Source organism: Acanthochromis polyacanthus, chromosome 18, assembly GCF_021347895.1.
Source record: "Acanthochromis polyacanthus isolate Apoly-LR-REF ecotype Palm Island chromosome 18, KAUST_Apoly_ChrSc, whole genome shotgun sequence".
Classification (NCBI taxonomy): domain Eukaryota; kingdom Metazoa; phylum Chordata; class Actinopteri; family Pomacentridae; genus Acanthochromis; species Acanthochromis polyacanthus.
The window spans coordinates 17,746,034-17,767,145 of record NC_067130.1 but is presented as its reverse complement, the minus strand read 5'-3'; the positions used below and the strand labels follow the sequence as shown (position 1 = coordinate 17,767,145).

The window sequence follows — 21,112 nt, the reverse complement described above, 5'->3', positions numbered from 1 at the left end:
TGGCGTTAAGAAATTCTTCGATAGATTTATTTTCAAGATTCTTTAGATGGCGAGTCTCTCCCTTCTAAAATTTCACCTCTGGCTAAGACAGTAAGAAACATATTCCTGTTTACTTCAAACAAGCTGGATTTTTATAAATGACAATCTTCTTTTAGTTTTTAGTATTTATTACATGTTTTACCAACATGTTTAACTGCATCATTACTGAACAGAAAAAAGCAAACTATAGTCTTATTTTATAAAGCACAATCTTCTTTACATTCACTGTATTGTTTTCTCTATGCTGGTAACATTTTATAAATATATTAAGAATAAACTACAAAATAACAGAACTATTCATTTAAATTAAAGCTCAATTAAAAGTACTATTTTATCATTAATTGAACACATACTTTATTATTATTAGTTGTTTTGTGATAAGTGCCTTATTTTGTGTAAATATATTATTGGAAAAGAAACAATAATCTTATTCATACAGCTATAGTTGGGTATTCTGCAGTATAAAACATAAAAAAGTGCCAGAAGTGATCACTAAGAGTGATGGAAAAGTACTATGGATAGTTACTCAAGAAAAAGAAGCAATACCACAGTGTAGAAATGCAAAGTCCTGTATTCAAAACTAAAAATATGACCAGCAAAATATTTTAAAGTAATAAAACTAAAGTGCTTATTTTACAGAATGACATGAATGATTCAGAAGAAATATACATATTGGTGAACAACTTTCCTAAGAGAGGCAGACAGCAAGTTTACTGCTTTTACATATCACTCATTTCCATTCTAAATGTTCAAAATGAATACAGACATAAGTTTGCATCAGCACATCTAAACACACCATGTGCTTTTGGTGATTGCCATCTTCTGGACAGTTACTGATATGGCCAGTGATGATGAAAAGTTCAGATTCTTAAGTAAAAGTAGCAACACAAACGATATAAATACTTTCTGCATAAAAAAATCTATTTAGTAAACAGAAAAAAATACAATTTTTCATGTTATACTACTCTACATCTCATATTTAAACAGTAAAATGACATTATGAAGAAACTACATAGATAGACTGTCAAAAATATATATACAGATCAGAAGCAGGGAAATTGTTTAATCCTACAGGAACATACTGTATGTCAGAATAACATTTCCTCTACTTGGTTGAACTAAAGCAATTACAGATTAGTTGCAGTATTATGTTGTTTATAGTCATGTTTAATCTGCCTGACTGGTGCACACAGTGTTATGGCCCAATAAGCACGAAGTTTGTGTATTAGCCAATGTTTGTCATGTCCATTTGGAAAGTTTATGATTCACAGAAGGTATGTCAGACCAGTTTACACAAGAGAACTTTTGCCCAGATACAACCTGCTGACTAAACCCTCCCCAACTCTTCCAGTCTTTCACTTCCCACGTCATATCTCTGTCACACTGCATGACAGACATGAACAGGTGTGAGGCTGGCATTTTCATAGAAGCGTGCTCAAAGTCAATAAAAACTGATTTCATAAAACAAAATACTGAGATTTAGCCATTTTTTTTTGCAGCCTGGCAGCTCATAAACAATTATTATAGCAGAAAACGGTGATCAAGCTTGCTTTTTATCGATTTGTTTTCTTTATGTAAGATTATGTTGCACAACTAAAAACTAAACCGAAGACTTTGAAGATTCTTACCTTTGACAGACTTACAGACAGACTCGACATCAGATACAGGCCACCAGCACTAAATTATATATAGACCTGGCAAGAAAAGCAACAGAGAAGCGTTTACTCAATGTTGCTGCATCTTTGACTATTCACATTAGTCAAAGGCAACAGCTGATCAATCCAGATTAGCCTGTTAATTGTGTGGACTATAAATGCAAGGGTTCATCCAGTGTGAACAGATGACAAAATAATCTCCCTACATGTTGCAAATGCTTCACATGAAACACGGGAAGGATAGTTTTCTATTTCAAGATAATGCTGAGCATGAAAACTCAACTCAAGCCTGCTTGCTTAGAATGTGATCAACAGAGCGGCGCTGAGTTGAGCAGAGAGGCTAAAGCAAATTCATCCAAGATAATACAAACAATGGATACAGTGACGGAGGATTTTGCACGTTCAGATGTTGATGCTGAGATGACAGTGTTGACACCTGAAGATATTACTGGGCAAAACGTTGACACTGGTGATGAAGTGGAGACACTTCGAAACAGGTATTTTGTATTCTGGATGAATTGCTGCAGAGTCAAATATGTACCGGTAATAGGGTTTGCTTCGTAGCTTTAATAACAATAGGAAGCTGCAGAGCGAAATCCAATTTTTTCATTTATCCACAATCCCCAGTAGCTCAGAGGCAGCAGTTTATTTTACAGTAATAAATTGGATTCATTTCCAAACAAAATGGGGAATAAATGGAGGAAACTCCATTAGTGACCAACCTGTTTATACTGCAAGTGTGGCTGAGCAGGACTTGAAGCTGTGCAGTGTGAAATTTGCTCTGTCGTTGTATCTGTGTGAATTAACCCTCTGAGTCCGAAAGGCATGTGATTTTTTTTTTTAAATTGCCAAAATTACACCTGTCAGAAGAGCCAGAAACAGTAAACACACACACACGAATCAGAACATTTTCAACTTTCAGATAGTCTTTGAACGTACGGATCTGTGAGCGAGAATAACACAAGTGAAGCTGGAAACTGATATATTTGATTGAAATTAAAAATGTAAAAAGTAAAGAATTTGCACCAAAGTCTGTAACAAAACACTTGAAACTCTGTGTGTCTTGGTGCAATTGAGAACCTATGACTGACAAAAATTGAGATTTTTTTTCAGGTGAACTGTAGGGTGTTTTCATATAGAGAAGAGGGAAGGCAACAAAAGAGACTGAGAGGAAAATAAAACATAGATCAGTTAAAGAAATGTGGCCTCAAACCTCAAAAGCAAGTTGCTGTAAGATACATTCAATATGGTGAAATGCCTTTCTACAGTAGATGTGCAGAGTAGTATGAAAAACACCTTTTATGTAGAAGATTTTATTTTAAATGTACATAGATAAATATCTATATGGACTCCCAATTTTCTCTGCTATTGGTCACTATTAGAAAATGTTGCCGTAACTATACCTTTTCTTTTTCTTAATGATTTATGGGATTTTAACTGCATCATACTGCACAGACGACATTTTTGAGTTCTTTCTCCTTCTAGCCATGGCTATTCTGTTTTTACAGACCTGCAGGGCTTTGATAAAAGAGAAAAAAGGGACAAGACCAAAAATTGCCCAGAAACTTCTTGGGATTCAGAGGGCAAAACTTTCTTGCAAAGAGAGTAGCAGAGGCAGCTTTGCGCAACAATTTTAGTATGCAAATTATGCTAATTATTAGATCTCACAGGCCCCTCGTAGCAAAGTAGGGGTATCTATGAGATTAGATTTAAATGAGTGGTTTATGACAAGTTTGTGTTGTTTGGGGAATCTGACTTGGACTTCAGTGCAAAAAACACTGAACCGGAAGGACAAATGTAACAAGTTGGCTTGATGTGGCTTCTTTGTTTGTGTTGTTTTGCCTTCAGCTTACGTGAGGCCGTCCATGACGACAATGTCCGGCCTAAGATGCAGTGCCTGATGATGGACTCCTCTTTCTCTATGGTGACTATGCAAGGTGAGGACAGCGGGATCGCTTGGGAGACGACCCCAAGTCGCTGCACCACACCCTGGGCATCTGATGCTGGTAACCACACTGTGGATCTCAGCTCTCAGGCTGCAGCACGGCCTGCAACACCTGGGTCTCATCCAGCAGGAAAGATCATCTTTGTCATGGATGAGGAGCTGATGTCAAGAAGGAAGAAAACTAAAGAGAGGGTAAGCAGTCAAAAAAACAAGGCAGTCCTGGTAGAAAGCTCTGAGAACATCTCAGGCCGGCCAGAGCTGGTCGAAGTCTCCCAACCCAATGTGAAAACTGAAGGAGAAGGAGACCAAGAGGAACCGGCTGACCCTCTGGAAGATAAAGAGCAGCGGCTGTTCAGGTTGGTGTCGGAGGGCTCTGAGATCCTCAACATTGTTGTTCCTCCTAAACTGGTCACATTAGATGAAGAAGTGAGTAAAGAAATGGTGGATAATCTGTCGTATCTGGAGGAAAGTCCTGTTGCTAAAGCCAGTGAGCAGACCCATGACAATGACCTGATGATCTCATTGGGATCAGATGTGGCACCGGGTGGCCCGGCAAAGCCTTCACCTCCTGCAGTGTCCAAAGACCCACCAGGAGCTCCAGTGCCCAGACCTCCAGGTAGAGCAGCTGCTGGAAATGTGGACTACTTTGAGGCATTTAATCTGATTGATGCACAGGCTCCAGGGGGTCCTGCTGTGATCGCACAGGGACAAGGGGAACCAGATGCTGAAGCAGTCACTGAGAGCCAAGACACTGAGAAACCTGTTCAGTCGAAAGGCAACACTGCCACTGTAAGTGTGGATACTGACAAGTCAGACAATATCAGTCTGGGGGAAATCACCAGCGAGCTTCTAGATGAAGTCTTCTACGGTGGTACAGAGGGCAACCTGAAAAATCTGGACTCCACAGACAAAAGAGGAGCCACTGGAGGTGCACCATCCAGGCTTCCTTCAAAACCAAGTGGTTCGAAATTGTTTGGAAGCCAAGAGGACATCCTAACTCCAATCTTCCTACCCGAAGGACCCCCGAAAATTATTGACCCCATTTTGCTGGAGGACCCCAAAGCCATGGCCTTCCTTTACACGGACCTGTATGAAGAAGCAACCAGTAGCCGGAACAAAGAAGAGGATACAGAAAGCATGACCTCTGAGAAGTCCTTCCACAGCAGGCATTCAGACCGTGAGGCCAGAGGATATTTAGAGAAATACGTTCTTATCGATGAGACTCCAGTGGTGGAGGCAGAACCAACAAATAAAGAAAAGCAACCCCAGGAAGGATCACGGATATTGACCCAAGACTTGTATGAATTTGGAGATTTTATAACCAAACCTGAAAAAGGTGAGATTCCACTCTCTAAGGAGGAAGTGACAGACTTCTTCAGGTCGAGTGCCAATTCTTCTCCATGCGATATAGAGCCTTTCCCTCGATCGCTAGAAGAAGATGACACACAAACAACAACAAAAAGGAAAGCCAAAACAGAGAAAAGTGTGTCTATAAAAGTAGAAAAATCTGTAGATCCACTTAGCATCTCAAGCTTCGACTTCCCCTCTGAGGAAACAGAGTGGGGAAGTGAGGATGATCATCCTAGCGCCCTGGATGAGAAAACTGTCACCATGCATAAAGGTCAAGACTTGTGGAAACAAGATTCAGACACAAATCATCCAGTCGCTCCTCCAAGGAAAAAGGCATCCTCTCCTAAGTCATGTCTGGATCTAACACCTCTGACTCCAGTTGACGTTATTACACAAGAGAAAGAAGACGACGCAGGAGGGAAGGAACAAAGGGAGGAGGAGAAGGAGACGGCATCACCAGCAGAGACTGCAGACGAGGGTGACGGAGAGGCAGAGGAGACGATGGAGTCGTCCGCTGAAGTTACTCCATCTGAGAATGCTGTGGTGAAAGCTGGGCCTTCAGAAACTCAAAGTGTACAAGACGGCAAGGAAACAGCTGTCAGAGACACAAAACCAGCTGAAGAGAGAGACACCAAAGCAGAAGGAGAGGAAAGAAGTGAGACTGAAGCAGATACAAAACAAACCGAAGCAGAGGAGATCAATGTTAAGTCATCAGAATTAAATGAAACAGAGATGAACACAGAGAAACAAGGAGATACAACTCCCGCATCAACTGAACCAGCGAAACAAAATAGACAGTGTATTATACTTTAGCATAGTTACAGTATTATTAGCAGTATAACATTGTTTGGTCTTAAAATAACAGTGAAAGTATCCTACATTGTAAACATAAATATTTCCCTCCCTAATCTATATAGCTCATAGAAAATGAAGGCTGGAATGTGCTGGAATGGCTTTAATTATGGAAAATTTGCCTCCAGTTGCCATTTTTTTTTCTTTCTTTTTTTAAAAAACATTTTTTTACATTCACTTGAGATAAACACCTAAAGCTCCATATATACATTTGTATATCTGTAGTTTTTATAATTTTAGCAATACACTGCATTCACTTTAAAAATCTACTTTTGAATCTAAAACAGTCGCGATGACACTCATCAGAAAGATTTCCAGGCCTCTCTGGTGATAGTGCATGAATCCAAGTGTGTTTGAAGGAAGATCTTTGGGTCACGAGTGCAAATAAAAAAACGGTGAGAGTGCATGTGGTGGTGTGTGTGTGACTCCGGGGTGCAGCTTCAGCTATAAATAAAGCTGTTAACCTGACACCTCGTCTCAGCTAAGAGTCTGTGTGCTGTGCATCCACTTGTAAACAGAAAAATAATGTAATTTGTGCCCACATGCAGATTCATCTGTTTTTAAACAAAATTATAACCTGTAATTGTTTAATCATTCATGTGTTTGTTTATGTTAAATAATAACACCTTAACTATGCATACTAAACATATAAAATAACAATATAATACAATTTTTTGTGTGTCTTACGTGCCTGATTATATCAATAAATATTTCATCTATCATTTCTCCTCCCTCACTGAAAAAAGCCCAGTTTCAGCGCCGTATTTATTTGAAATGATTAGTTTGGCGAAACCTTTTTTTCCTCTCCCATGGATGAATGTTAAAACAGTCTGCTGGTGTTAAACTCTGCATATGAATGGTTTGGCACAGTGAAGGTCAAAACAAAGCAGGAATGAGCAAAACACATTGCTTCATGGTTGGGAGCTTTTAACAGACTGAATAGTGCCTGAGATGTCATGAAGCACATGGTTTATGTCCTGCTTAATTTGCACATACAATTGCTTCGAGCCTTGAATCCAAAGGTGCCATCTGGAGCTCAGCAGTGATCCTGGGCCTGTTGACCTTGAAGAGGAGACGGAAAACACAATCACGGACATTCATTCACACATGAGAAAACACAGTGTGCAAACCGTTCAAACAGAAGTGAACGTGTAGCAGAGACTGGTATTTTGTTTTGGCAAAGTAATAGCTATGTCTTAAGGCTTTTCTCACCTGTGTCCACCTTACTTGAACTGCTATACATTCACTTTTTATGGGCTTTGGCGACACCCAGTGGACAAATACGAATATTCACATGTTCCAACAATCGAAATCGAATTTCGGTCCTCCACATCTACAGGAGGCAGAAGTGAGTTAATGATTTAAAAACAACTTACCAAGACAAGGCTCGTAGTCATAGAAGTACAGCATACGGAATGGATATGCCAATTAATATAATTAACACATATTTTTACAGCAACAAATGCTGGTTGATCAATGTATTGTTATCATATTGAGATATTCCTCCTCTTCCAAACTTCTGCAGACTGGGAATCACCACATCAGCCAGTATTTCTGGTATATTGACAGACATTCATGCATAGAGTCAACTATAAATGTCATCGTCCATACAGCCTTTGTACTCATGCTGTTTCATACTGTCACACTCACACTTTCCTGCTTCACTGTCAGGACTACGCATTCATTGTATTTTTCCTTCCCAGGTTTTGAAAGTAGCACACTGATAAGTGGTATTATGGCTCATTCTATACCTCCTGATTAACGCCGCAACTGTGCTTCCACTTATTTTTAGTTGGTCACCAATTTACCTGTATCCTTTCCCATCTTTGTAAAGTCTCCCACTCAGATTTTTTTTTTGTATTTTTTTCCCCATGGGGATAAATACAGCCCAAAACTGAGAAAGTTCTGTAGCATTTTTAAAACCATGCTCATGCCATTAGGCTGACTACAAATTCTAGATGTACTCAGTTTTGTCTCACATGCTTTCCAGAAGGCATTTTCACTGCTGTTGCATTGAGTTTTTTACCTTGGGGCCTTTGCATTTCAACTTGCAAATAATCCCATTATTAAAAGAAGACACTGTTTTGAATCCTTTAAGCTTTAAGTGATGTTGCACACACTTTTACTCCTGATTCTGCTAACTTTGCAGCTACTAGCCATCTGTAACTGGCACTGTAGTGCTGCTTTAACCCTTAGTGATTGGACCCTACACTCTTCCATAAGTGGGTCAAAATGACCTGTATAAGGATCAACGTGTTTTTATGACACTCTTTTCATTTTGGTAAAGAATTATAATTTGTATTCTTGTTTGTATTGTATTTTGGTTCACACAGGAGTGATTTCATGATTGAAATACATTTATTTTCCACTTTTCAACCAATTTTGAACATTTTGATGGTTGAAAAAGAAGAATATTACACAGAACAGCCATGAAAGAATGTCAACATCTATTTTGTTGACATTTTCCACTCTTTTTCTCCATGTTTGTGCCCTACATCATCTCTTGTATGATATTATCAGTGACAAAGAGGTTGGGGTTGTCATACAAATATGACAATTTCTTTAAAATTATTAAAGGCAACATAACAATGTAAATGGAATGATATCAAGAGCGTGTCTTTTGAGGAATAGCTGGAATATAAAATGGTAAAAACTTTTTATTACAAAGACATTGCAAGAAAACGACCCATTTTTTTACCCACTTATGCATCAAAGGGTTAACTAACGGTGTTTAGCTGTTATTATTAGGAGCTATAACAGACTAAAACAAAACAAGCTCAGGAGCTGAAGCTAAATAAATCCAATAATATTGTGTTTAATGAATTTGCTGCTTACCGTTCAGTCTGTCTAGTTGGTGTATTTCTATACCAGAAGTGCCTCCTCGGCGCTGTGTTTGAGTACTTGCGCTTGTTAGCTTTTTGCTAACTCCGCAATGGACAATGTCCCCGGTGTTTGCTCCTCGGACCCCCCGGGAGAAAACGGACCGGACAGCGGCTCCACGGACGATGGGTTAGTCGACGCTTTCGGAGACCTGGCTGCCTTGCCGGTGGAGGTCGGCGAGAGAAGACCGACCTGTTTACGGTGCCGGTGAGCTGAATTACAGTGAGGCTAATGCTAGCTAGCAGAGTTAGAGTGTTTGGACAGAAACCCTTCTCCTCCTCTCCTTCTCCTAATTGGCATGCTTTAATGAGGGAGCAGATTTGTGTCGTTACAGAAAGCTCCACAGAGATGGGCTATAGAACTTACTGGGAAATCACAGCTTCACGTCTTCAACTTTCCTCCCATGTAGTCGCCCTCAGAAGGTGTGTCTCTGTCCTTTTCTTCCACCACAACCCCTGGAGGTGTCCACATGTCTGTACGTAGTGCAGCATCCTGCAGAGGTGAGTCCCTACATGTTTACTGTGACACTTTTTAACAGTAGTACTCTGGAAATGGTGTAAGTGATGGGGGATGAAATTCACAGCCCTCATCTGTTTACATGAAGCGAGTTTGAAGCTTCAGCAAAATTACGAACCCTTTCTTTAACATAACATTTCTCTAAAACGTGTTGAAATGTATTAAAGGTCCCATATTGTGCAATTTTTCAGCTAATTAATGAAAATCTCACATATCCCCAGAATATTTATTTTAGGTTTTTTGTTATTGTTTTAGCCCAGTATACTGCAAAGAGGGTTCATTTCACCATGACTGTATATAACCTCTTTGTAAAACGGGCTGTTTCAGTGTCTGTAGCTTTAAATGCTGCTGTCCGTGCCTGCTTCAGGAAGAAGACTCTCTCTGCATCTGTGATTTACAGCATCTAGCAAGACAGTTAACCGTTTGGCAGCTGACACAGCCGTGAATGAGTTTGCAAAACTAGGACTTTCTGTCACTTTTAGCTTTCTCCTGAAGTTATACATTTATAATATAATATTTCCAAAGGTTGTTGCTAGAGGTACGGACCCGTACCCGTAGCCTGTGGACTACGGATACGGCACTTGCCATTTGCCAATCAGATACGCGAGATCTGGTCACGTGACTCCCAGTAGACGCTAGCTGTACGGACCCGTAGCATCGGTACGACAGGTACGGACCCTAAACCTGACCCTAACACTAACCCTAACCTTAACCTTTGCTTACCTTTCAACAGTTTGCAGTGGTTAGCAGCTTCTTGACTCGCGAGACTCGCGTACGGGTCCGTATCTGTCTGGCAAATGGAAAGTGCCGTACCCGTAGCCTGTGGGCTACGGATATGGACCCGTATCCGTAGACACTACCATTTCCAAATTCACAGCACTGCTGTTGTTTTTAACTCATGTAGATGGTGAGTTTGTAGACAACATTGTGGCTTTATAATCAGTTGTTTAGTGGTGCAGGACTGCAGGTTGAACGTGGCTCTGAAGTGACTGCCGGCTGACATCCAACCATCCATTATCTATACACTGCTTAATCCTCATTATGGTCATGGGGGACTGGAGTCTATCACAGGGCTAGATATAGAGAATACAATCAAACTTGCATTCACATATACAGACAATTCAGAATTACCAATTAACCTCCGCATATTTTTGGACTGTGGGAGGAAGCCGGAGTACCTGGAGAAAACCCACACATGTACAGGGAGAACATGCAAACTCCATGCAGAAAGATCCTGGGAACGCTGGGACGTAAACCAGGGATCTTCTGGTGCTAACCACCAAGCCACTGAGCAACCAGCTAGCATGTTAATGTTAATAGTCTGTGATTCAGTCATCATTTCATACTTATTCTGTTGTCTGAAAATGGAAAAAGAAAAATGTGTTTTAAAAAAACAGCAAATAAACTGCTTTTTGGGATTTTGGCTGTATTAAAATGCAGTGTATTTGAACAGGAGAGATAGCCTAGCCGCGCTAGACCCATGTTCTGAATTCTGAAGGCACAAGGGTCTAGGGCCGCTCGACAGGGAGGGAGGTGGGCTAAAAGGTTGTCTTTTAAATCACTCTGCAGCAATTGGGTAGGTATACAACCAATCAGCGTACGTCAACCAATGGCTGACGTAGTTCCTAGAGCGCCGGCGGATTGTGGCTAAGTCCCATTAGCTTCCCAACCAGCAGAGCCAACTGGTATATTAAGGATTTGCCATATCCCGTCGGCATAAGTCCAAATACGTCTTTCTTCTCAATGAAACATTTCAGTGCCGTCCTTTGTTTATCTTTCAAGTTGAATTTTAGCTTCAAATCTTTAAGGGCTGTGGCCAAAGCCGAGTCGAAAGATAACTGTTTATTGTGCACCGGTTGTTTCTGTCAGAATCGTCGTGCCTCTGTCGTCACTTAGTTACGCCCGCCTTCTGACTCTACACTTCATGGTGATTCGTCCAGCCAGTTTTAGGAGAATCCAGCCTTGAGCCTTATGGAGGGTAACTAGACCCTCTCTAGCAGAGAATTAAATTCGCTGCCGTGGGTTGTCTAGCGCGGCTAGGCTACAGGAGAGAAGTAAACAGATGGAAACAACTGCTGGAAAGGACCAACACAAATATGACATAATTAATAACTATTCTAGGCCATACATGGCCCTACTAGTTTGATATCATACTTTATATCTTAAGTTTTATTTTTTGTGTTAACAAAAGGTTCAAATGCAGTTCGGTAAATGCAGAAATGCTGTGACTGAACCTCTTGCTCAGCACTGTTGAAGCCAAACAGGGATTTTTACACTAAAATGACTGGAGCTGTGGAAGATACACTCTTTATTTGATTTATTCAAGCTCAAACTCAACCTCTGAATGTCTTTTTTGTGCAGAAAAGTTAACGTTGACTCATGTCAAGTCAAATGATTCTTGTAATCCACAGTATTAACACTAGAAATGACTACAGGTAGCAAAAGCTATATCAGGGTGTATGGCAAACCTAAATATGACATCCTCTATCCTTTTAAACTCACAGTTTTGTCTCTCCAGATTTTCCAGTTTGTTTTATTTACTTAAAAAACCTCGCCAGTGTCCTCTTAACAGTCCAGCTGCCAGTATCGAGATATGAGAAGCGAGTTGCAATGACATGTTCGTACAGTCATCTGAGTGGGCTGCAGTTATTGCTTTTTTTTATGGATACCATCTGAACTTTAAAAACTACTCACCCTCCTATGCTTGTCTTTTGGGGGAAATGTTATTCTAATGTTATTATAGGAACATAAAGACAGTACTGTTAAATATCAGTTTGATCTGTGATGGAAGAGGCCAGTGTTCCTGAGTCAGAAGTAGTTTGTGAATTAAGCTTCATTTCAGTTTATTATAGTTATATTTTCTTATTTTTGTTTAGTTTTTTTTATTATTTGGATATTTAAATGTAGACTTATTTGAGCATCAATTCAATATTGGTATATCTACTGTTTTAGTTTTATTATAAACATTTCAGCCTCATTTCTTCTGTGTTTTTTAAATTTTACAATGATATATCTTGGTTTTTGAGGTGCACAATTAATCGATTAGTTGTCTACTCTTTCATTAACTGCCAACTATTTTTGTTGTTAATTAATCTGGCCAAGTTATTTTTAAGTGAAAAAGAAAGGAAAAAGATATATAAATTCTGAGATTCCAGCTTCTTAAAGTTTTATGATTTCTGCTTTCTCCTTCCTCCAAGGCAGTAAACTAAATCTGAACAAATCAAGACATTTGAGGACATTACATATTGACATTTCTCACCTTTTTTGAACATTTTATAGACAAAAAAAACAGCCAGATTAATGAACTGTGAGAATAGTTATGAGTTTCAGCACTATTATTTTTTGAGATTGTTAGAAATCCGTTTTAGTAATCTGACAGGAATATACACAATATTGTTTGCAGCTTTTCACCATTAATTAATCATGTCAGCTAATGGCAATAATGCTCCCAGGTTAATGAGACACTAATGGTTTCAATTAAGTTCTCTAACTGTTTTGCTTTCAGGAGAGTCGAGTACTTCGCACAGTGCCTCTACTCGCTGCTTGTTTGCCACTAGGAAAGTGCAATGTCATAGTTGGAAGGAGGTTTAATGAGGAAAAGTAAGTGTTTAAATACGCTAAAAATCCCCAAACATCCATAAACACGTTTAGGTCCTGACTCCCTTTATTCTCCCCTCAGGCACCCGGAGCTGGCTGCGGTGTGTCGGGACAGCGGAACACTGATCCTGTACCCGGGTCCCAAATCCCAGAACCTGGAGGATTTAGTGCAGTACCAAGAAGTGGGCACCGTGAAGCATAATGTGATCATCATAGACGGCACTTGGAGCCAGGCCAAAAACATGTTCCTCAAGAACAGCCTGTTCCACCTGCCCAAACAGGTGTGTAGAACTGCGGTGTTTCATTAAAAGAGGACGAGTTCAAGGGAACAGAGACCAGCATCCTGTTAACCTGAGATGACGTGCATTACACCCACTGGAGGGAAAGCTGCGTCGCCCACATGAAATGACTAATTGACACTCAAGAGTAAAAGAAGAAAAAGTATCTTGAATGTAGGCAGGTGAACACTGTGCAGCATTTCTCCTCTTTTCTCTAGTTTTGGCCAAATGCAATTGTGAAACAGATTTCAGGAATAAGCACAGTATTTACTTGCATATGTTTTCTGGGTGACTGTAAATCAACCTTCAGTGACTTTTATGTCACTTGCTTTTGCACATTTGGTAAATTATACAAAACTATTTGTCTTGCTGGTTTCAGTCCTTTGAATTTCCTTGTCACGTTCAACACTGAGGTTCTTTTTGAGCATTTTAGCGATAATATTAGTGTGAAAAAAAATCAGAAATATTGCAAAACAACGTTGCTTTACAATTTCACCTATATTATGAACTGAAGTGTCTATAAAAATACAATTTGAGATCAATGAGACTCCTCAATAATGATTGTAATCTGGGTTTTGGTAAAACAATAACAGGAGATGAAGTGTAGTTTGTTGCTTCCATGTGTTTGTGGGAGTTTTTCTTTTGAGTTTATTAAATACTTGCACCACCAAACAGCACCAGAATCCAGCATCTACAAAGTGTGAACATTTATGCATGTGGAATAACAGCATTAAGTTCATTTATTGTTCATGATTCTAAACAATCCCCAACATGGAGACTGGTGCACTTTTCTTCACTTCAAACAGATGAGCTGTTAAACACAGTCACAGTTGAATCATTTGTGACCAAACAGATATGAATCTGGAATTAAACCCTTAATCCATAAAAAATAATGTCATTAGAGTGAGATTACCACACTGTTGATCATCTCTGCTTTGGTCTTCCAGGTGCAGCTCAACAGGACTCTGTCCAGTCAGTACGTGATCCGCACTCAACCCTCCAACATCTGTCTGTCCACGCTGGAATGTGCTGCTGTCGCTCTGTCAATCCTGGAGCGGAACGACGAGATCCAAGAGGTGATGTGATGAAACGTTTTTGATCATTGTATGACAGTGTTGGTTCGTTGGTTTCCACAGATAGCACGGTTAGCTAGCCTAGCCACGCTAGACCCATGTTCTGAAGGCACAAGGGTCTAGGCACGCTCGACAGGGAGGGAGGCGGGCTAAAAGGTTGTCTATCAAATCACTCTGCAGCAATTGGGTAGGTATACAACCAATCAGCGCAATGAATAGGCTCCTAGAGCACCGGAAATCAGAGGATAGTTCGGTGAAGCCTTATTTATACAGTCAATGGGTGAAGCTCAAGTATATTACAGACATGTTAACAGAAAGATTATTCAGAGTCGGTGCTAATGGAGCTCAACGACTGTTGTCGTTTCTGTTGTCAACCCTGGCAGAGAATTAAATTCATTGCTGTGGGTTGTCTAGCGCGGCTAGGCTAGTTGTTTCCAGTTGTTTCTGTCAGAATCGTCGCGCCTCTGTCGTCACTTCGTTACGCCCGCCTTCTGACTCTACACTTCATGGTGATTGGTCCGGCCAGTTTTAGGAGAATCCAGCCTCGAGCCTTATGGAGGGTAACTAGAACCACCCTGGCAGAGAATTAAATTTGTTGCCGTGGGTTGTCTAGCGCGGCTAGGCTAACGGTTAGCTCTAAACATGCAGTAACTCTTTGGCTACTTTGGAACAACAGAATGAAGTTAATTTAAACTTGTCGCATGTTAACAGTTGCCTGTTCACACATCGAGCAGATACAGAGCAACGTTAGCCTTAAGTTTGAGTCATGTTTATATTTACCTGATAAATTTATGCGCAGAGTTCACACATGCCTTTTAGCTCTGTTTTTGGAGGTAAACATCTGTCTCTTACGCTGCTAAACACTCGACTGGCATGAGACGATAACAGAAATTTGGTAGTCTGGACAAATATCACTGAAATTCTACAATTGGCTTTACCCATTACTACAACAAAAGCTAATGAAACGAATGCATTTGGACTTTAGCTCTTCTATTTAAAATAACATGGGCGGGAGCTTTCATAATTAAAAAAAAAAAGACATTACTAGATTTTAAAACAAATGTTTCCTCTAGAAAAAACACAAAGTATTTTATGGTGGCGTGAAACACTGGAAAGTAGCCTTCAAGTGTTTAAAACTTGTCGGCACTTTGATGTGAGTTTTGTTCTGAACCTCCGAAAAGCTTCAGATATAGTCATGTGTGTTGGTTTCATCTGCTCAACATTGTCACCAAAAAGATGTTTAGGGGAAAAAACTAAATGTGATATAAAAACACAGAGGCTGCTGCACACGTTGTGCTAACACACACCATCAGTAATACACAAGGGTAATATCTAGGAGTGTAACAAAATGGTCAACTCACGAAACTATACGAAACAGGGCTCACGATGCGAAATACTCGTGATTTGAAATAAAGATTAAAGAAAATCCCCAACAGTAGGATGTTATGCAAAAATCTCATTTTCTTTATTTTTTACCTTATGCAGACATACAAAAAATAATGCTGCATCAGTACAAAATAAATGCTCTTTGAAAAAAAACATAATTGTAGTTTTTTTTCCCCTTATTAAATAAAAAATGAAGAAATTAAAAAGTGCTTTGTTTTAACAATCAGGATAACTACATTCTTGAATGAAAAGGAAAACAAATAGCAGTCCTAAGAGCTGCAATCTAGACCTATAAATGTCACAATGGGCTACTGTTCTGGCCATAACCCACGCCAGCTCAACGAAATGAGGCAGAACACACACATTAACTTCCCTAAACTTGCCTAAAAGTCCCTTGTGACCGACAGCTGCCAGGCAGCGTGCAGTCTGTCTTAACGGCACAGAACATGATTAACTCAGAACATTACAATGTGTAGCGGGTGGGGAGAATTGATGGGATTTAGAAACACCCCCAAAATTTAATCAGTAGTTCTTTGTATCATTTCCAATGGCTCTTCTTCTTCTTTTCCTTTCGGCCTTTCCCTTCAGGGGTCGCCACAGTGAATCAATTGCCTCCATCTAACCCTGTCCTCTGCATCCTCCTTTCTCACACCAACCACCTTCATGTCCTCTTTAACCACATCCATAAACCTCCTCTTTGGTCTTCCTCTAGGCCTCCTGCCTGGCAGTGGGAAACTCAGCATCCTTCTACCAATAAGTCCTGATAAGTCATAACGGTGGATTTGTAGTAGGATCGCAATCATGTGATCATCAGCAGGCAGCTGATGTAGCGTTGTCTTGTTGTCATAGTTACAGTGACGCCATGCTGCTATCTCATAATGATATGGAAATCCTTAACAAATCTGTGGATCCAGACTATAAGCCACATCACTATCAAAATCTAATGAGGTGGTCCTTGTGTCATTTCTGACCTTCCCTGAAAATTTTATCCAAATCTGTTACTTCATTTTTAAGTAATGTTGTGTACAGACAGATTCACAGAAGGACAAATGTACGCCGATAGTCACAGAACTCTGCCGCATTCCTTGGCGGAGTAATAAGGAAACAACAGAAACTCTCTCGGTTTGAACTATGTATAAATATGACACCGTTTCCATTCAGATTTTTTTGGTCATCTATACCTGAACCCTAATTGTTCACTCTATATCACAATCTGTGTGTGTGTTGGTTTTTCCCCCACAAATTTGCTGCGGAATCAGCTGCAGAATTACAGTCGGTTATCATGACATCCCTGTGCTCATCTCTGCTCAGCAACATGTTGCTAACTTTATCTGTTTATCTGCTCGGCTGGTAGCATACAAATCTGCTGGCTAAGAGAGGATCCAGTATTCTAAATGTACTCATTGTGTTTTTCATCATTCTCCAATTCCCAGGTTCTGCTGAGGCCCCTGAAAGCTCTGTGCTCCTTCCAGCTGCAGCACGGCGCTCAGATTCATCACAGCAAGGAGCATCTACTGAGGAACGGCATGTACGACAAGCCCATGCCCAAGAATAAACGCAAGATAAAGAGGATGGAGAAACTCATCACTGACCACAACATCTGCCCAAGATGAGGCCATGACTTAGCAGAGATAAGAGGCTTGACTCATCTTCTGTGTACACTGTGTGGGACTGAATCATCACGGCAGAGCATCAGGGTGCAGGCAGGGAGACCACTGGACTTTGAGGGATTTTTGTTTCTTTTTCTTAAAATATATGTAAGTTATTTATTTGTCATTAATTTAAAATAAATTAATGGCAAATTAAAGCTGTACTTGAAGCGTCATGTCGACAGTAAATCAGGTTTCTTGCTTTCTTTGTTTCAAAACAGTTAACGTATTTACGCTCTGAGTTTTTTAAGAACCTACTCTCGTCTTATGTTGTTACGACTTTATGTGGCTACATCTGGTCACATCTGGAAGGGCTGATTCCGCTGATGTTTTGAAAAGCAAAATCTTCATTCACATAAATAACAAAAACAATAAAATGGAAATAACACAAAACTACCAAAGACACGTACAGAGCAGTGAAAATGGTGACAACTGAGGTTTGTATACAACGTTATGTGAGGAAATCACGGCTGATAATGGAACTTGACTCCATAACGACACTGTTTTTGGAAAAACTGCCTGTCATAATTGTATCTGCAGATTTACAAGGAGCTTTTATTATATATTACAGAAAGCAATTAAAATACTGCACAATGTTTTCTATGCCACAAATGACATCTCAAAAAAAATGGATAACCTTTATTTTCATTTTTGTTATGTAATAAGTGTAAAAATGGCCATTTCTTAAAACATAAAACTACTGTAACAAACCATTTATATCTGCAGAAATAATCAGTTTTGAGGGAAACTGTTGAGTGATTTTATATGTAGAATCCATTTTTCAACTTGGTTAAGATGGCATTTAAGGATAAAGTTTGAAGATGTACACAAGTTACCTCCTGTAAATAATAAACAACCTTTCAGCCCATATCAAGGTTTCTGTGTTTTTCAGTAACATTCTGAAATGGTGTGCCAGCAAAGTGAACATTTCAGTCACTAGGTAATAAAATTAGGTTTTTCCTTTCACATGATCAAGAGTCTTTATTCTCATGCAATTAGTTTTTAACAGTCACATGATGGCATGTTTGTGGTAGCACCGGCTTAAAAGTCAACACTAAAAGACGTGAACAGTAAAACACACAGTGCATTGAAAAAAAATAGCAAAAATACATTCAAAGTAAGAAAATATATATGCAACAGACTGATTAAAGGACAGTTTCACTTTCATCTCAAGCTTTTAAAGTGAGTGTGCATGAAGTTGTACAGTGTTTTCAGGTCTGGGGAAGAAGCTGTCCCTCAATCTGGTGGTGCGAGTTCTTATAGATCTTTACCTCCTTTCTGAGGGCAGAGGCACAAACATTTTGTTACCAGGGTGGGTTGAATCTACAGCAATGCTGCCAGCCTTTCTCTGGAAGCGACCAGCATAAACAGGGTCCAGGTATATGATATGATCAGGAATATTTAAATAACAACATGGATTGCATGTCAATTACCAGAAAGTGTTTGACCATGTTTACAATCCTAAATTGAAGAATTTCTTAATGATGCATAATTCTGAGAAGATTGCTTTCAAGAAGGAAAAAAAATACAGCAGGAAGACCTTTATCAAATGGTCAGTCCTCAAACTGACCATTTCTGCTGTTTCTGCATATAACAAAAAATGTACTCCGAGAGCGCAGTACTCCGCCAAGGCTGCCCATTCCCCCATATTACATTGTCAGATATGCAGCATTTTTTAAAAATGTATTTATTTATTACAAATGCAGCATTTGTTTATTAGTTATTGATGATTACAAATCACAGCACTATAGAATGTGGCCATTTAATACAGATGTGCCTACAAACAAAATCACCTTGTGCTGAGTACAGGCGTGTGTTATGCACGTGTACGTTATGTACGGACACCAAATCGCGTGACCTAAATATGTAGCAGGCAGCAGGAATTGATGGGACTCGGAAACACCCCCACAATTTAATCAGCTTTTTCTGGTATCATTTCCAATGGATAAGTCCTGATAAGTCTGTAGCAGTGTATTTGTTGTAGAATCGCAATCCTGTGATCGTCAGGAGGAAGGTGGCGTAGTGTTCACTTGTTGTCATAGTTACAGTGACACCTTGCCGCTATCTAACAGTGATACAGAAATCTTTAACAAATCCATGGAAGCAGACTATAAGCCACATGACAGCCAAAATCTAATCAGGTGGTCCTTGTGTCATTTCTGACCTTCCCTGAAAATTCCATCCAAATCCGTTAGTCCGTTTTTGCGTAATGTTCCGCACAGATGGAATAACAGATGGAAGGACAAACCAAGGCCGATTGTCACACATCTCCACTGCGTTCCTTGGTGGAGTCATAAATACAGAGCGCCTTAACCCATAGTAAGGATGTGAGCTGTCCACACAGAAGTAGAAATGCTCTTTGTACACTGTCTTGTGTGGTTCTCTGATGGCCTGTGAAATTGATTTTAGGGGTAGAAGAAAGGCCCAGTTCTCAGGACTATTAAACACAGCCAAAATGCAGCCCCACACATCTATAAGTATGTAAGATACTCACAAAATTAAGCAAAATTGCATGAATTTGACAATATGAATACTTACAGTGGGAACTGTCTTTTTTTTTTTTTTAATTTTTCCATTCTAAAGAATAAAACAATGCTGTGGTCCGTACTAAACCAGCATGTTCCCTTGGCTGAGACATCTCTGTGGCAATTCATTATACAATTGATTATAATGGTATTTTACCTTTTCAAAAAAAATTGCAGCTTCAAAATTGCATTAAGCTTTAATGCAGTGATAAAACCTTTTTGATTTTAAAGTACAGTCATTTTAAATGGATGAAATGTTGTCCCATCATGTGAAAAATTGCCAGGGAGAAGGAAACATCACAGTGCAGAAGAAATGTAATCCAGCCCAATAAATGAAAAGTATTTTTCACCCAGCTAAGAGTAAAAATACTCAATTGTAAGCATTTCAATTTTTATTAAGGTAAATCTACAAAAATATGAGCATTGATTTCTGTTTTTTTTTCTGTAGCACCTTTCAAAACTGAGACAACAGGGTGTTATAAAACATTGTTAAGCAAATGAAACCAAAAAAATATATAAAAAACGGAACAAAAATTACAAAAGAAAAGAAAATTCCTGTCTGTCTAAGAGGGGTTTAAAGTCTTCTTAAACATCGGCACTGATCTGTTCTGACAGTAAGAGGGAGCTTGTTGAAGAACAACAAAAAAGGGTCGATAGTTCTGAGATGTAGAGCAGAGCTGATGAAGCAACTGGTAATGCCAGAAATAATCTTAATACTTTTAAGTTCTGAGCTATAATAATACATCAGAATATAACTGTTTATTACTCCACAAGGAGGTGGAGTTATGTGACGATTGTTTGTCTGTCTGTCTGTGTGCAACATTACTCAAACACGGACTGATGGATTTGGATGAAATTTTCAGGTAAGGTCATAAATTACACAGAGACTAAGTGATTAGAGTTTGGCAGTAATGCAGCTTAAAGTCTGGATCCACAGATTTTTTTAAAGATTTCTGTGTCATTGTGAGACAGCAGCACGCGTCACTGTAACTATGACAACAAGTGAACACTACGTCAGCCATCTGATAAAAATTGACAGTTGTGACTTATCGGCACTTATCCATTGGAAATGACACAAGGAACAATTGATTAAATTGTAGGGGTGTTTCCGAGTCCCATGAATTCCTGCCACCCGCTGCATATTTGGGTCACATCTATATTGAATGGCCACATACTGTGTTGCCATGATTTCTGATCATCAATAACTAATAAATTAATGCTGCATTTCTGACAAAGCAATATGGGGGAATGAACAGCCTTGGCTGAGTACTGCGCTCTCTGAGTGCTTTTCTTGTTACATTTTATATTATTATAATATAGCTAGGTACAGCATTTAGGTAAATAAGTATTTTTAAGCCGTACCTTTA

General features: G+C 39.5%; 1 protein-coding gene across 1 annotated transcript; it reads left to right on the top strand.

Annotated features, from left to right (window-relative positions):
• Window positions 1-8,709: 8,709 nt before the first annotated feature.
• dtwd2 (DTW domain containing 2) lies at window positions 8,710-18,088 on the top strand. The gene is made up of 6 exons (XM_022200966.2): window positions 8,710-8,928; window positions 9,131-9,221; window positions 12,743-12,837; window positions 12,917-13,115; window positions 14,060-14,188; window positions 17,005-18,088. The coding sequence occupies exons 1-6, from the start codon at window positions 8,774-8,776 to the stop codon at window positions 17,182-17,184; spliced, it is 849 nt and encodes a 282-aa protein (XP_022056658.1). The 5' UTR covers window positions 8,710-8,773; the 3' UTR covers window positions 17,185-18,088.
• The last annotated feature ends 3,024 nt before the right edge of the window (window positions 18,089-21,112 follow it).